We start from the raw sequence: 14,688 nt of genomic DNA on the forward strand, positions 1-14,688 counted from the left end.
CAGTCTTCCCACGGACACGGAGGGTCAGCAGGGTCAGAGACACTCGGGTGAGGGGCCAGCGGGGGCTGGAGGGGGCCTGGGGTGACGGGCGGGAGGGGCCCTGGAGGCACACCTTGACCCCTACCACAGCAGCTCAGCCTTGGAGACACGACCAGAAGACCCGTACCCCCATCCCAGCCCCTGCACCCCTATCGCAGACGCTTGGGCCCCCCATAGGGTGCCTGGCACAGCCTCCCTCCAACGAAGGGACAGAGGTGAGCGGTCACGTGCTACGTGAGGCCACTGGCGGCAGCTCCTGGTGACAAACAGACCAGGATCTCCTCTGCATCTGCGTGGCCCCGCCCTGGGCCGGGCCGCACCTGGGGCTCTGCAGAATGGCTGCCGCTGGGTCCCCTGCTGCCCTGAGCAGATGGGTGCTCCACCTCGCCGGTCCCAGAGGCCAGCACACAGCTGCCGTCTGTACCCCTGGGCAGTGTCAGCACCTGCGGGGAAGCCCCTTCCCCCATGGTGGTGGTGGTGGTGGTGGCAGGGGTGGCCGCCCCCCCTCCCCCAGCTCCCCTCCCTGGACCACGGGCCGCCATGCAGGGCCTGAGCAGCAGAACGAGGCTCCCTCTGCAGGTTTCATAGCCTCGCAGCCGCTGTGACCCGAGAAGAGGCACCGTGCGCGGTGCCTTCTGGAAAGGGGCCCCCAAGCCCCACCGCACTGGTCCTCGCTGGGCTGCAGCCCATGTGCCGTTCCGACGGAGACGCAGAGAGCCCGTCTCCCAGCAGGGTCACTCCTGGCCTCACGCCCTGCGACAAGTGGGCCCTGCCAGGCAGCGCAGGCGCCTGTCCATCCACCATCCACTCACCGGGCCGAGCACTGGGCTGGGGACGGAGGCAACAGAGGCCAGCGGGGTGGAGCTGGCCCGCAGAGGGTCTCCACTAGGCTGGACACAGGCGCCTGGGCTCAGGGCTGGCCCGCCCAAGGCCTGCTGGACACGGTCACAGCCAAGTGGATGCAGTGGGGGGTCCTCTCGCCTGAGGGGGCTCGGCTGGGGGCACCCGTGGGCTCACTCCCTTCAGAACAACTGCCTTCCCTTCTCGCCTCAGGTGGCGAGTCTAGGGCCACCCCACGCCGTCTGCTGGGCGCCCCGACACGGAGCCCCGGGGCTACTTTCTTGAGGGGCCCCAGAGCACGGCCCCCCCGGGAATTCGGCTGCCTCTCCTCCCGGGTGAGGAGGCGGCGCAGGGCTCATGCTGAGCGCACACGGGCGAGGGTTCTCCGGTGCTCTCTGTGCTGGGGAGAGCTCTCACGGAGACCTGCTCTGTCCGCAGGCAGAGCGCTGGTTTCTGGTGAAACCGTTTCTTTTGCTCGCGGATCCATCTGCTCTGGAGCCCTCTCTCCTGTTGTTTGGCCTGGGCCATGTTTGCAGAGGCCGGTCAGGGGGCGGCCGGTGCATCAGGGCTCGAGGGGGACTGGGAGCGGGGACGTGGAGCCCGGCTCAGCCCCCGAGGGACGCTCCGAAGTCGTGCTGTCGCGGCGCTGCGATGCGCCTCCCCATTCCCGAGCCGTTCGGGCCTCCCCAGCCCCGGCAGACGCAGAGCACAGCCCTGCGCAGCTCACCCCGCGGGCCTCCGAAGTCAGGCCCACCCCACTGACCGGGCCCTGGCCCCAGGGACTTCCAGCAGGCAGCATCTGCAGAGGGAACGGCTGCCCCCTCCCACCGCTGCCACACCAGCAGACGCTGCCTTGAAGCGAGGAGGCTTCTCTGCACGGGCGCGGGAAACGCAGCCGCCGGTGTGGACCGGCCACGGAGGGGGGCGGAGGGGGGCAGAGGGAGCCAAAGACGCTGAGGACCTCGGTGGTGAGGGGCTGGCAGAGGCCTTGTGGGCAGTGGCAGGTAAAGATGACAGCTGTGCCCAAGATGGGGGTGGTGATGGATGTGGGGGAGACGGAGCAGGTGACAGTGCTGACAGAGGGGTGCCGGTCGGGGTGGGGGGTGTTGCTGGTGGTGGGGGGGGGGTGTTGCTGGTGGTGGTGGAAGTGGCCCGGGCTGTGTTCAGGGCCCTGGTGTGGGAGGTGACAGGACATGCAGCTGCCAGCCCCTTTCCAGCCTGGGTTCAGGGTGATTTCGGGAGGCGGGACCCAGTGCACGGAGGCCCACCCACAGTAAATGCCCACGGCCGGGGTGCAGCACTGCATGTCTTTCCCTCCGTGGGGGGGGGGGAGTCCACCCTGGTCGCCCGGAGACCGAACTGGCCAATGCCTGCTCTCTGAAAGAACCAGGACCGGGCCGGACGCCCCCGCCGAGACGGGAACCAGGCGCCCGATAGCCGCTCAGTGCACGCTGCCCAAGCTCCAGGCTGGTCAGACCCGGGCCAGGCGGGGGCAGGGCGCGCCGCGCAGCAGTCGCCAAGGTGGTGGGGCTGCCGCTCGCACCCCCGCCCGGCGCGCCTCTCCCCCGGCCGCTGTCCGGCCTTGGCCGCCGGGGGAGGAAGCGCTGTCCTCATTCCACCCCTGGCCGCTGCGGTGCCAAGTTGCTGGCGGCGGCGGGCGCGGGGCGGCGGGCAGCGGCGGGCAGCGGCGGGGCGCAGCGCCCCCCCGCGGCGCCCGCGGGCTCGGGTACTCACGTAGAGTCCGGAGTGCTCGGCGCCGAAGAACGGGAAGGGCACGGAGAGCGGCCGCAGCCCAGAGCCGCCGTCGTCCTGCTTGGGGGTGACAGCGTCTCCGTGCCCCGCGCCGAACGGGTAGAAGTCGGCCAGCGCCACCGCGCCGCGCACTCCTCGCGCCCCGAGCCCCAGGGCCGCCGCCAAGAGCAGCGCCCAGGCGGCACCGGGAGGCATCGCCGGGGGTCGGCGGCGGGGACGGAGCGGGGCGCGGCGGGGACGGAGCGGGACAGAGCGGGGCCTCGCGGTCCCCGCGGGCTGGGGCGAGGCCGCGGTTGGCAGGGCGGAGCCGGGTGCAGGCAGCGCGGCCGCGCCGTCGGTAGCTCCGCGCCCCGCGCCCCGCGCCCCGCGCCCGCGAGCTCTGCCGGGCCGCGCTCCGGGGACCGCTCGCGGACGAAGGCGCCGGACGGGACCGCGTTCGGAGCCGGCCCCGCCCCGGGGCCGCGATTTAAATATCCAGCGGGGCGGCCACCGGCCCGGGGCGGGGCCATGTAAATAGAGCGGCTCTTAAAGCGCCAGGCCCACCGGGGCGCACGGAGCCTGACCTGGCGCCCGGGGCGCCTCCTGGGGCCAAGCGGCTTTGGAGGCCCAGCCCGCGGCCCCCGCGGCCCCCGGCTCTCCTGGCCCGGGTCCTGGCGAGGTGGGGGCTTCGAGGGCGCACGCCTGGCTCAGGGGCCGTCCTCCTCCTTCGGGAACCCACCGTCCTGCCCACTGGGCAGTGTGGGGACAGAAAGGCCAACATCAAGAGACGCTGGGCCTGACAGGCAGGCTCTCCTGGTGCCCTGCGCCCCGCGGCGGAGAGTCATCGGTGGGGGGCGACCCTGGCTTAGCCGTGCCTGATGAACCCTCCCGGAAGAGGCTGGAGGCCAGCCCCCCGCCTGCCCCACGCTGCCCCCACTCCCAGCCGGAGGCGGGGGACCTCGGATTCCGGTGCAGGGGACGAGGCTTCCCACCTGGTGTCACGCGGGGACGACCCCTGGCCTGGGGGGCCTCAGGGTGTTGAACAAAGTGTTTCTGACCCGCAGGCTTCCTGGTGGGCTCTGGGCACGAGGGAGCCTCCGGGAAGGGGAGTCTTGGCAGACCCCCCCCGCAACGCAGCCTCAGGCAGAGGTCTGTCCCTCCCTCCGGCACTGGGGGAGGCGGACCGGGGTCCCCGGGCCCCTGGAGACAGGTGCACCCCCCCTCCAGGCAGAGATGAGCAGAGGAGGACAGGCCCGGCAGCCCCCAGGGGCTGGGGGTTCACATTTGTCCTTGTGTTTTTCCATGTTTTCTGGGACGTCTTCAAGGAGCAGCCAGTCGGCTTACAGTCAGAGCAAGGAGCACCTGACGTGACTTTTCACAATGGGTGGGAGGGGCTCTGTGGGGGCGGGGGGCTTGACTCTGGGGCCACAGGTCTGCTCGGGTCCCCTTGGGGTGCAGGCAGGGCCGGGGAGGACCTCCGGGGGCCGGTGTTGCACGGGCACGCCCGAGAGTGGGTGCCCCATACACGTGGCCCTAGTGCCTGAGACCCAGGCCGCGGGGCAGCCATGGCCGCGGGGGGCGGGGGGAGGGAGGGCAAGAACGGCGCCGGCCCCCGCCTTCTCTCCTTGGAGGGGAGGAGTCGGAGGTAGCGGCTGCTCTCAGGGCTGTGCTGGGGACAGAACCCCAAGTTCTCGCGGCTCTCAGGGCAGCTGGGGAGAGAAGGCCAGTGCCCACTGGCCACACCCACTCACACCCGTGTCCACGCTCACATGTGTGTCTCCCACAGTGCAGACACATTGTGCTCTGTCACACACGTGTATTCCCACACACACGCTCACACAGAGAGTCCACACGCTCACAGCTCACCTGCATGTCCATGTTCGTGCACAGGTGTGCCACACACACACACACACACACACACACGGCACCAAGCAGGGCCGAGGCTTCAGGGCCTGACCCCTGACCCCTCTAGACCTGCCCACCTCCTGCCCCACTGCTGCTCCCTGTCCTCCTGGGCACGGCTGACCTTCAGCTGAGCACATGCCTCAGCGGCCCCTAGGAAAGGCCCGGCCCTGGGTCCCCCTGGGGGCCCATCGAGGGCACTGCTGCCCCAGGGCCCAGCGCAGCCCCGGGCACCCAGGGGGCCTGTTCCTGCTGGTGCGCTTGGAGGGGCCGTGTAGACACAGGCTCCCAGCCCGGCCACTCACTGGCACGCTCCAGGGTGCGGGATGGGGGATGCTCAGCGCCCCGCCCCCCCACCGCCAAGCCCGACGACCCCCACGGCCCTCGCCCTGGGCAGATCTGAGCCCGGCTGGCCGGCAGAGGAGGGCGGGTGGGGGTGGGGTGGGCCGTGTCACGAGCCCCCCCGCTGCCACAGTGGGCTTTGCATTCCAGAAACAACAACACGCACAAAAACAACGCCACCGGCGAAAAAGGAAAGAAAGCCTTTTTTTTTTTCAGGTGCTAAAAATATTATCAGGAAATAGTTTTCAGCAATGTGCCCGCTCGGGCTCCGCTCCGGACTCAAGGGCGCCTTTGTCTCGGCCGCGGAGAGTCCGCGTTCGTCAGGCCCCGGCCGGCCCTGCCCGGCAGGCTCGCGCTCCGCGGCAGGAAACCCGAGCCTCCCCACAGGCCCGCGACACTGTGATTTAGGGCCTGGGCCTGTGTGCCGTGTCGACGGGGTGCCCGGAGCCGGCCCCCGACGCCCCAGGACTGGGGGCTCCGTGCGGGGAAGGTGGCGGGCGGCCTCACCTGGCCGGAGGCTGCTCCCCGCAGCGCTGAGGTGGGGGCTCTGGGTGGGGGTGCTGGGGGTGGGCCCGTCTGCCTGGCGGAACCGGCCCCCCCGCCCCAAACTTGCTCTCATTCCCTCCGTGAGGCGGCCGAGGGGGCATGGCTCTTCCCAGAGCAGCCGATCCTTCCACGTAGGAGGAACCAGAGCCCCGGCCCCAGGGACTGGGAGCCAGGCCGGGAGGTCCCAGGGCCCAGCGGGGCAGGTAGGGTCCGCCCCTGTCACCACACTGTAAGGCTGGGTGGTGCCGCTGGGGCACCAGGCTGGGGGTGGGAGGGCCTGGCGAGCACCCAGCAGCCGGCACAGCTGGGGAGTGCAGCACCTCCCGGCCCGGCCCCCTGGGCTCCTCCCCCTGTGCTGGGAGCAGCAGAGCCTCTGTGGAACCCCCCTCCCCCCGTCCCCCCACACACTGGACACCCTCTGCGGCTCTGGCAGTGACCTCAGGGAAATGACCAGAATGTGGGTGGGCCCTCGAGGCCGGGGTGCTCACTGCGGCCTCAGTCCGGGAAGACGGAGCAGAGCGGGAAGGGCTCTGAGCCGGAGGCTCCGCAGGGAGCGGCGGTGGACGGGCCACAGGTGGGCTCAGGTGGGGCACTCCTGCCCTGGGGTGAGCACAGGCCCCGCCCTGCCTCCTGCCGGAAGCCGGGCGGCCGGTCCACCTGCCAGGTTCAAGGCAGACACCCCCGTTCCTGGCTGAGGCCTGACAGCCTGGGCAGCCCGGGGGGACCCCGGCTGCAGAGACCCGGCGCCATCCCTGCCTGGCAGCCAGTGAAGTCGTGCTCTGGGGCCGTTCTAACGGTGCGGGAAAACTGTGACGATACAGAGTGTCAGGTACAGACTGCTGAAAAGAGCATTCGAAGCAGCAGATGCAGCGTGAGGCCGCCTCCCCAGCTGTGGCCCAGCCAGAGCTCTGGGGCTGGGCCTGTCCCTCAGAGCCGGCACCCTCCCGCGGTCTTGGGGCGTTGCCGCCTTCCGCCAGCCCCTGCCCGTGTGCTTCAGGATGGCCCTTTGCCCTCCCGCTGCCTCCGACGTGAGCCCCTCCCACCGTGGGCTGCAGGCTTGTCCCTTGGCACCTGGGAAGGCTGGTGCCCCACAGCTGGCGGGCCCTGTGCCACGGCAGCCACGGGGCGATGGGGCGTCTGGCATCGGCCTGGGCCACACCTGGTGTAGCGCCCACCCCAACCCTCTGGGGGGGTTCACCCGCATCACAGAGGAGAAAACGGAGGCCCAGGGAGCCTGCCCGGCGTTGTGCAGCTGCAGAGGGGCCCGCCAGGCCTCCACGGGTGGCAGGGGAGACGTCCCCGAGGGCATCGGCCGGCCTGAGCTCCAGGGAGCAGCGGGGGCGGGCGCAGGGGCGGGGGCGGGGGTGGGCCACCTTCTGCCTTTCCCCCCCGGGGCGGTGGGGAGGGCAGCGCTCTGCCCCGACCCCCGCCGACCAGCTCGGGGCCCTGTCCGACCCCTCCCCAGCCTCCTGCCCAGGCGGTGTGTGGGAGGGCAGGCCCAGCGTCCACCGCGGGTGCCCGACAGAGTGCCTGGCTCTGCCCGCCGGTCAGCAGGGCGCTGTGCCGACGCCTCCCGGGCAGAGCAGGGTGGGAGAGGCGAGCTGGCCCCCGGCCCTCCTCCTCCTCCTCACCTGCAAACTGGGCCCCAAAGGGTTGTGCTGAGGGGGAGGCCCCTGGGGGGCTGTGAAGTCTAACCCCCAGGGGCCGCACACTCACCGTGGGCAACGCTCATGGAAACACCCACTTATTTCTGTTCGAAAGACCCTCCTTTCCCAGCACGCCGCTTCACGCTGAGCAAGCCGAAGCAGAGTCTCCAGCAGAGGTCAAACTGTCGGTCGAAAGGTGAAGTCTCAGCGGCCTCGCGGGCCCTGGGACGTGTCCCGTGACAGGGAGGAGGGCCCGGAACCTGTTCAGGGAGTACAGGGTCGGATGTGGGGGCTTCCCGCGGGCATCGGGAAATCGTCCGACCCTTCTCGGGCCTGAATCGGACTCCTCTGTCCCTCGTGTGCGTTTGCTGACCGCCTCCTCTGCGCCGGAGACTCAGTCCCAAAGGTGTGGCTTGGGGGCGCCCGTGGGCAGTGTCAGTGGGCAATGCAGGGTGCGGAGAGCGAGGTGCTGACTCGACTCCGGTCTCCAGGTTCCGGGCCCTTCCCCCCACCCTGTCCCTCAGGGCCTTCTGCCGGAGTGGGGGGCCCGCGGGGGAAGGGCACACCTGGTGTGGACGGACGGCAGAGACAGGTCACCGAACGCCAGGCCCCGAGTTCTTTCTCGAGGCCCCGGCCGTCCCCGTTTGGGGGAACACTCCCCAGGAGAGGGGTGCGCCCGCCCGCTGGGTTGCTGCTTGCCCTACCTGGCCGCCACAGGTGGGTGGGTATCAGGGCACCCGCTCGCCCCCACAGACTCTCCTTTGCCCCGAGCAGCCGTTGCTAAGGGCCACCCCTGTCCCCTCCGAGCCTGAGCTGAGCTTCAGGACCCCCCCAACGCAGCACGAACCACCGGGAGGAGGGAGGCCCTGCCGCCCAGCTCTGTCTGGCGGCCGCTTTTGTGAGCGCTCAGCACGTGGCAACCCCACTTCTCAGCCCGGCCAGAAAACAGGCCTGGGTCCGTCTTGAAGAGACAGCGGACGACAGCAGACTGCCGTGCCCCGCAGCCCACGGCGGCCAAGACGGGGGCACTTGCTGGGCGTGTGCCCCTTCCCGCCCCCGTCCTCGAGAGTGTGACGGTTCGCGGGAGGAGCCGGGCCCATGGGGACCGCAGGCACCGAGCCGGTCCTGGGTCAGCGGGGGCCGCCCACAGAGCAGAGGAGGCCACTTGCGGAGGGGACGACCGCTCGGACCCGCGTTAACCGGGGAACGAGGAAAACCGCCCACAGGTGAACCCGCAGCAGCAGCGCGGCCTCGTCCGCGAGGCTGATCCCAGGGGCCGGTCGGGCCCCGGGCCGGGGCGGCGGGAGGCCGTGCAGACCCGACTGTCGTCCTCCAGCCGTGAGTCACGGGGAAGACTGAGTCATTTCCAGCCACCTGCTGCCGGGACCGACCTGCAGTTCCTGGATCCGGAAGGTTCCGCGGCCTCTGGACGTGGGAGGTGGGCGGGGCTGCGTGGGACATTCTGGTCTTGGCTCCGGTCGGTGGGAATGTTTTCCACGTGCTTCCCCGTGTTTTCAGAGCCCAGGGCACGGGATGCAGCCCGTGGCCGAGGAAGCCGGCCTGGCCGCCAGGGCCTGTTCCGATCGCACGTCCAGGTGGAGACCTGGTGTGGCTGGGGTGGGTGCTGCCTGAGGGGAGCACCCGCGGGAGCGGCCCAGCGGCAGCGAAGGCCCACGTCACAGGGCCGGGGGCTTGGCGGTCGGGGACCGGAGGATGCCCGGGGTGAGCGTGGGCTCGGGCTGCCAGCGCGTCCTTGGCCCTCTGCCAGCACCAGGCCCGCCCTGCCGATCGCGGTTCCCGGAGCCACACGCATGCCGGCTGCCCCAGTCCTGCTCCGCCCTGGCTGCTCGGGGCGCGTACCCGCCCGGCCAGCCCTCCCGGGGCCGCCAGCGGGCTCACTTCTCGGCTGGGGGCGCCTGGCTGGGGCGGGCCTGTCGCTGCCGCGGCGCTTCCCGGGCCAGCTGCTCCTTCCGGCCGGCCGCCTGCGGACGAGGGGCGAGAGCTCCGGTGGCTGGTGCCGGGCCAGCGCCCCCAGAGCTCTGCAGCAGGAAGGGCTGGGGCCCCCTTCCCCCCGGGAGTTGATGTGCTCCGGACGGAAACTTGAGCAGACGCTCAGGGACGAGTGGTCCCGCCTCGCCCCAGGGACACCCCTCTGGGGGCCCGGGGACCCCCTTCCGTTCGGGCCATTGAATGCGGCGCTCAGGGTGATGAGGAAATGAGCAGCCTGGTGGGTCAGGGACACGAGCTTGCGGGTGACACCGGGCGGTGACGTCACCTCCGGGTCCCGGCCTCCTTGTCGGTGCAGTGGGGTCTCCCGCAGCGTGGAGCCTGCGTGTCTGCACACGTGTGCACACGTGTGTGGGTGCCTCGACTACATGCCCGAGGCTCTGTCACGTTTTGTCACCGCCCTGTCCCCCACGTGCTGCTCTCTCCCGTCCTGACTCTGAAGGACAGTCTGTGGTCGTGGTCTGAGCAGGTCCCAGGCAGCCACCTCTGACCGAGGGACCGTCCCGCCACCTCTCCTTGCGGGCGGTGCTGGGGGCAGGGGGTGGTGGCCCGCCCCGGAAACCTGCCCCGCCTCTCAGTGAGCTGGGGCTCGCTGAGACCCCCTGCTGGCCGACCCACCCCTCCCCTCCCGCTGCCCCTGACGCTGCCCCACCTGCCCCTCCGGCACCTTTGCCGGCCCCCCGGTGGGTCCGCTCCTGGCTCGGCCTCCACGACCCCGTCTTGCTGGTGCTGGTCAGCCAGCTCCTGGGGCTGCGGGGCTCGGGCCTGCAGCAGCTTCTCTGTCCAGACCTGGGTGAGGACTCGGGACCTCACTGCCCCCAGGGGCCGCCCTCCTGTCACCCAGCCCTCGGCCAGCCCAGGACCAGCAAGCGGGCGGGGGCCTCGTCTGGGCGAGAGGCCCACCCGAAGGCCTGCAGGGCAGACCCGAGTCCGAGTTAACGGCACCGGCTTCCGCTCAGCCTGCTGGGGGCCCGCGGCACCGCAGGCCGCATCTGGCTGCCTCCTACCTGCTCACAGGTTCTTGTTCTGCGGGGGAGGTTCTGTCCGGCGGTAAAGGGGAGATGCCACCCCCCGCCACACGGGGGAGCAGCCGGGCCCGGCCCCAGCCCGCTCAGCCCGTGCTCCTCACTCGCTCCCCGCCCTGGCCCCTGTGCCGGCTCACGAGCTCCCCTGACCGTCCTCCACTCCCAGGGGCGGCCCGCCAGACGCCGCTGTGGTCTGGGGCGGCGTCTCTGCGTGTGCCCGAGCGCACACTCGTGTGTGTGCCCCGAGGCAGAGGCCAGCCCAGCGGGTCCTCCGCCCTCGCCGCACCCGGACGGGGGCCCTCTCCGGCCGCCAGGGCAGAGCCTGCAGCGGCAGCTGACGGTGGTCGGACTGGCCTTCTCTGGGGTGAGCCTGCGGTGCCTCTGGGACGGGCCCTGGGTCCCCAGAGCACTGGCGGGGGGAAGTGGGGGGTCAGGGTGCCATCCTGGGCCGGGACCCCCAGCCCCACCAAGGGACACGGGCACCTGAGCGGGGTGGGGGCTGAGGGGCACGGGGCCAAGTCGCCGTCTGCGTCAGAGCCGTCCTCACGGGGCCTCTCCGCTGCCCTCCCCGCCTCGTGGGGCCCGCCCAGCACCCGGTGCCCGCCCGGTGCACACGGCGCCTGCTGGGCCCAGGCTCGGCCACTCCCCCCTGGCCCTATCAAGTGACCCCTTGTGTCACCGTCCCCACCGTCTGTCCTCCTCGGAGCTGCCAGTGGCCTGAGCAGAGCCCCCTTCTTTGCCCCCCCCCCCCCACCGCCTGCCGGGCACAGGGAGGGAGGGGTGGCCTGGGGTTGAACCCCCGGTGTCAAGAGACAGCGTTTTGGCTGGGGCTTCCTCTGCCCTGTGGGTGGTCCCCTTGGGGGAAGGAGCTGAGCCCGGACACGGGTGCTGCTCTTCCGGGCACGGGCCCACCAGCAGCTGGGCAGTGTCAGGGCCCGGGACCTCTGTCCCTGGCCTGGCCTCGCTTAGCCCCACACCCCTGCCTGCAGGGTCGCATCTGGGGCCCCGTGGGGTCCGGCCCCGGGGGGCCCTGGCTCAGGGAGGGGCAGTGTGGGGCGACACCGTGGGGTCAGTGGTCAGAGCGCCAGGAAAGCAAAGGCTCCTTTCTCCTCCAGGACTGCGAGAAACAGACCCTCCGCTGAGGCAGGAAGTCCCACCCCTTTCAGTCCCCGCGGACCATCCTGGCAGCGCGTGCGAAACGGGGAAGAGCGGGTCCAAAGCAAACACGCGGCCGCGGCCGGGCTTCCCCCCCGGAGACACCAGAACGGGGTTTATGGGTTTGCAGCCCCCCCAGCTGACCTCCTGGAGCTCGTTAGCTGCGCCTGCCTGCCTGCCCGCCCCGGGCAGCCCCTGGGAGCCCCAGGTCCCAGCTCAGCACTGGGCCCGGCCTCCAGCAGGAGTGGGAGGGCCTGGTGACTGTGTCCTGCTGGCCACCCTCCTTCCTGGACGGGCAGGTGGCCTGGTGTGGGCTAGGGGCTGTCCGGGGCCTGTCGGTGACTGTCCTGACCTGCTGGACTCTGCCTCCGTCCAGACCCCAGTCCTGTCCCCAGGGTCCCTGCCCCCACCCCCGAGTTGGCCACTCCCCTCTGGAAAGCCCTCCTGTCCCTGAGTCTACCGCAGCTGGACAGTGTGGGCCTGGTGGCCAGGGCCTGCCTGGGACTCGGGACAGACTCTCCTGGAGGCCCCAGGCCCAGCAGGCCCCTCACTGGGGGCTGCCCTGCTCCCCGGGGGTGGGGGGGGGCAGCGTGTGGTCAGTGCACATGCAGCCACCGCCCCCACCCCCGTCCCTGGGGCCCCCCCGGCTGCTGCTGGTCCAGCATCTGCCCCTGACACGACCAAACACCGCCTTCCTGCCCAGTGGCGTGGCCTGTCCCTCCCTCTCCTCCCTGGTGCTCACGTGCCCGGCTGGCCCCTTTCCACCTGGAGTCCAAGCGCCGTGGGCACTCACGCCCCGGGCCAGTGGGGCCGAGCCCTGGGGCCACACTGCCCAGACCAGGCGAGCCCGCGCCACCAGGACGCCAGTCTTTGCAGGGCTTGGTGAGCAGGTGGCGCAGAGACAAGCCCAGGGATCCCTGGGGCCCGAAGGGGCCCCTGCAGTGTCTGCGGGGGTGACACTCAGCACAGCCTCCCCCACCCGCTCTGAGCAGCTGGACGCCGCCGCCTGGGACAGCCGTGCGTGCTGGACGCCCGGTCCCTTTGCACAGGCGAGCCCGGCCCAGGGCCCACGCCGCCCTGGGAGGGACGGCGGCTGTCGGGGTGTCTGGCCCAGTCAGTGGGTGCTTGTCCCTGAGCCCCTCCCCTGTCTGGGCCCCACACTGCTCCAGGCCCCTGCCCTGGGGGACAGGCCGCTGCCCTCTGCCCGGACGCGGCCCAGGCGTGCTCACAGATGCTCTGGGCCAGCTCCCGCCAGGCCTCCCGGGCAGCAGGACACAGGTGCAGGACTTCAGCCCGGCACGGGACCCCTGACCCGTCTCTAGGAACCACCCCATGTCCACACCCGGGGTGCACAAAGCGTCCTGAGCTCCCCTTGCAGGTGCCCCCTCGGGCGGGGAGAGGGTGCGCGGGCCACTCTCAGGTCGTGCGGGGCAGGGAATCCCTCCTCAGGTCCTGGTCTGTCAGCGGGGCCTTGGGCAGTGTCTGGACACTGGGGCCCCGCTCCGCCTGGGGGTGATTCCGTGAGGGGGTGCGGGGCCTGCCGACGGGGGCCCTCGCTCCCGGCCTCCTGGCACCTGAGCTCCAGGCCGGCGACCTGGTCCTCCAGCAGCCAGCTCCTCCGGGCCAGGCCCTGGCTGTGCGTCCTGCTCGCGTCCAGGGCCTGGTGCAGTGCATCCAGCTGCCCCTGGGTGGGGGACACGTGGGTGTCTGTGTGGGGCCCGCAGCAGGTGGCTGGGGTGCAAGGCGGTACGACCGGCCACGTGCCCTGTGCATGGATCGGCGGCCCGGGGTGCAGCCTCGGGGGTCCTGCTTCTGTGCTGTGGCCTGGAGGCCTCAAAGACACACCTGGTGCCCCTCCCCTGCCTCCAGCCTCGGAATAAAGGCCAGAGTCCCTCTGAGCCCTTGGAGCCTGTCGGCTTGGGTCCTGCTCAGCGACGCCCCACCCAGCCACCATGCACCCCCCGGCCTCAGGGCTGTGCCCCACTGCCCCGGCCCTGGACCCCTGCCCCAGCCCTGCTCAGCCCTGAGCCCCACGGATGGCTCTGGGCCCCACCCTGTCACCGCCCACACCAGTGGCCCCGCCCGGCCCCATCACCCCTCTGCTTGGAGCCTTCTTGGCCGCTGGGCCCCTGGCCGCCCTGCGGGGTCCCGGGGATCTCTCGAGAGTTCTACACAGGCTCCGTGGTGGGAAGCTTGGGGTCGGCCTGGGACCCAGCAGGGCTCTGAGAGGTCGGCACGTCTCCAGCTGGGATCTTCCAAAGGTCCCGAGGGAGAGGTGGCCAGTGCCTCTGGTTCTGTGGGCGGTGACGTCGGGCGGAGGTGGCTGGGACTCCAGGGGGCAGTGAAAGGGCGGGATGTGGGACTTAGAGCCTGGGGGGGCCGTGGGGGCGGGCACAACCCGGACTCTTCTTCACAGAAACCGCCGCCACCCCTGAACCAAAGGAGAGACGAAGGCGCCGCTGCCAGGGAACGGGGAGAAGGGAAAAGAACGCACGACAGAGAGCCACAGCCCCACGGCGGACCGCGATCGGGGGACACGCGGGGACACCTGCGGGGACATCGCTTCCTCGCGGCCGGGGGCCGGAACGGCAACGACCCAGGAGGGCGCTCCTGTGGGCGGAGGGAGCAAACGAGACGAATGGAGAGAAGAGAGGAAGGCGGACTCTCTGAGCGGACGGAGGGGCCTCGGGCACGCGGGGTCCGGAGAACCCAGACCCAAACAAGCCCCCGGCCGCATCCCGGCAGGCGCAGACGCAGCCGCAGAGGTAACCGCGGCGGCGGCAGCGGCGACGGCGAACGCACGTGCGTGCGCGGAAGGATTCGAGGAGGGCGGCGGCCCGGCGCGGCGGCGCACTGGGAGGGGACGAGCCGCAGAGGAGCAGCGAACCCGGGCGTCAGGGGGCGGGAGGGGGGGCGGGTTGGCAGTGGGTGCCCCCCGACCCTGCACTCCGAGGCTGCTGGGGCTATTCCAGGTGACAGGAAAAGGCGGAAGGCTCACGGATTCTTTCAACGAAGACAAGGTCATATCAGCAGAAAGAGCCGATGAGGCCCACGCCCCAGAGCGGCGCAGACGCGGGCGTTTTGGGCGGAACATCAGTCACCAGCCGCGCAGCCCCAGCCCGCGGACTGGTGCCCGCGGTGGGAGGCGGAGGGCTCCCTGCCTTTGCCTCCAGGGCCCGGCTGCGCTCAGTCCCGGCCTGGGGGGGCGTTGTCGGAGGGGCGGGGCTGGCACTGGGGCGGGTGCCAGGAGGTCGCGGTGTCCTGGCTCCGCGTCGGGGTCAGGGCGGGGGCGGGGGCCGGGGGCTGGGTCCTCACGCCCCGGGCTGCCTCGGCACTGTGGATCTAGCGAATCCCTGGAGACCCGAGGGCTTCGCTCTCAAACAAGAATCTTACTGTTTGCATAGCACAGCCCACCATTTAATTAGAAAAATATGTTTTTAATTAGCTTTCTCTTG

The 14,688-nt window shown here is 71.1% G+C and overlaps 1 protein-coding gene across 6 annotated transcripts in view; it reads right to left on the reverse strand.

Annotated features, from left to right (window-relative positions):
* The window catches only part of SNED1 (sushi, nidogen and EGF like domains 1), a 52,857-nt gene extending 49,805 nt beyond the window's left edge, over positions 1–3,052 (reverse strand). For all 6 annotated transcript variants that reach the window (XM_045845856.1, XM_045845857.1, XM_045845855.1 and 3 more), the window contains exon 1: positions 2,614–3,052. In XM_045845856.1, the coding sequence (XP_045701812.1) occupies positions 2,614–2,826 (213 nt within the window). In that variant the 5' untranslated portion in view covers positions 2,827–3,052. The remainder of the gene's footprint in view (positions 1–2,613) is intronic.
* Positions 3,053–14,688: the final 11,636 nt, after the last annotated feature.

Source organism: Phyllostomus hastatus, unplaced genomic scaffold, assembly GCF_019186645.2.
Source record: "Phyllostomus hastatus isolate PE091 unplaced genomic scaffold, TTU_PhHast_1.1 phas_contig_477, whole genome shotgun sequence".
Classification (NCBI taxonomy): domain Eukaryota; kingdom Metazoa; phylum Chordata; class Mammalia; order Chiroptera; family Phyllostomidae; genus Phyllostomus; species Phyllostomus hastatus.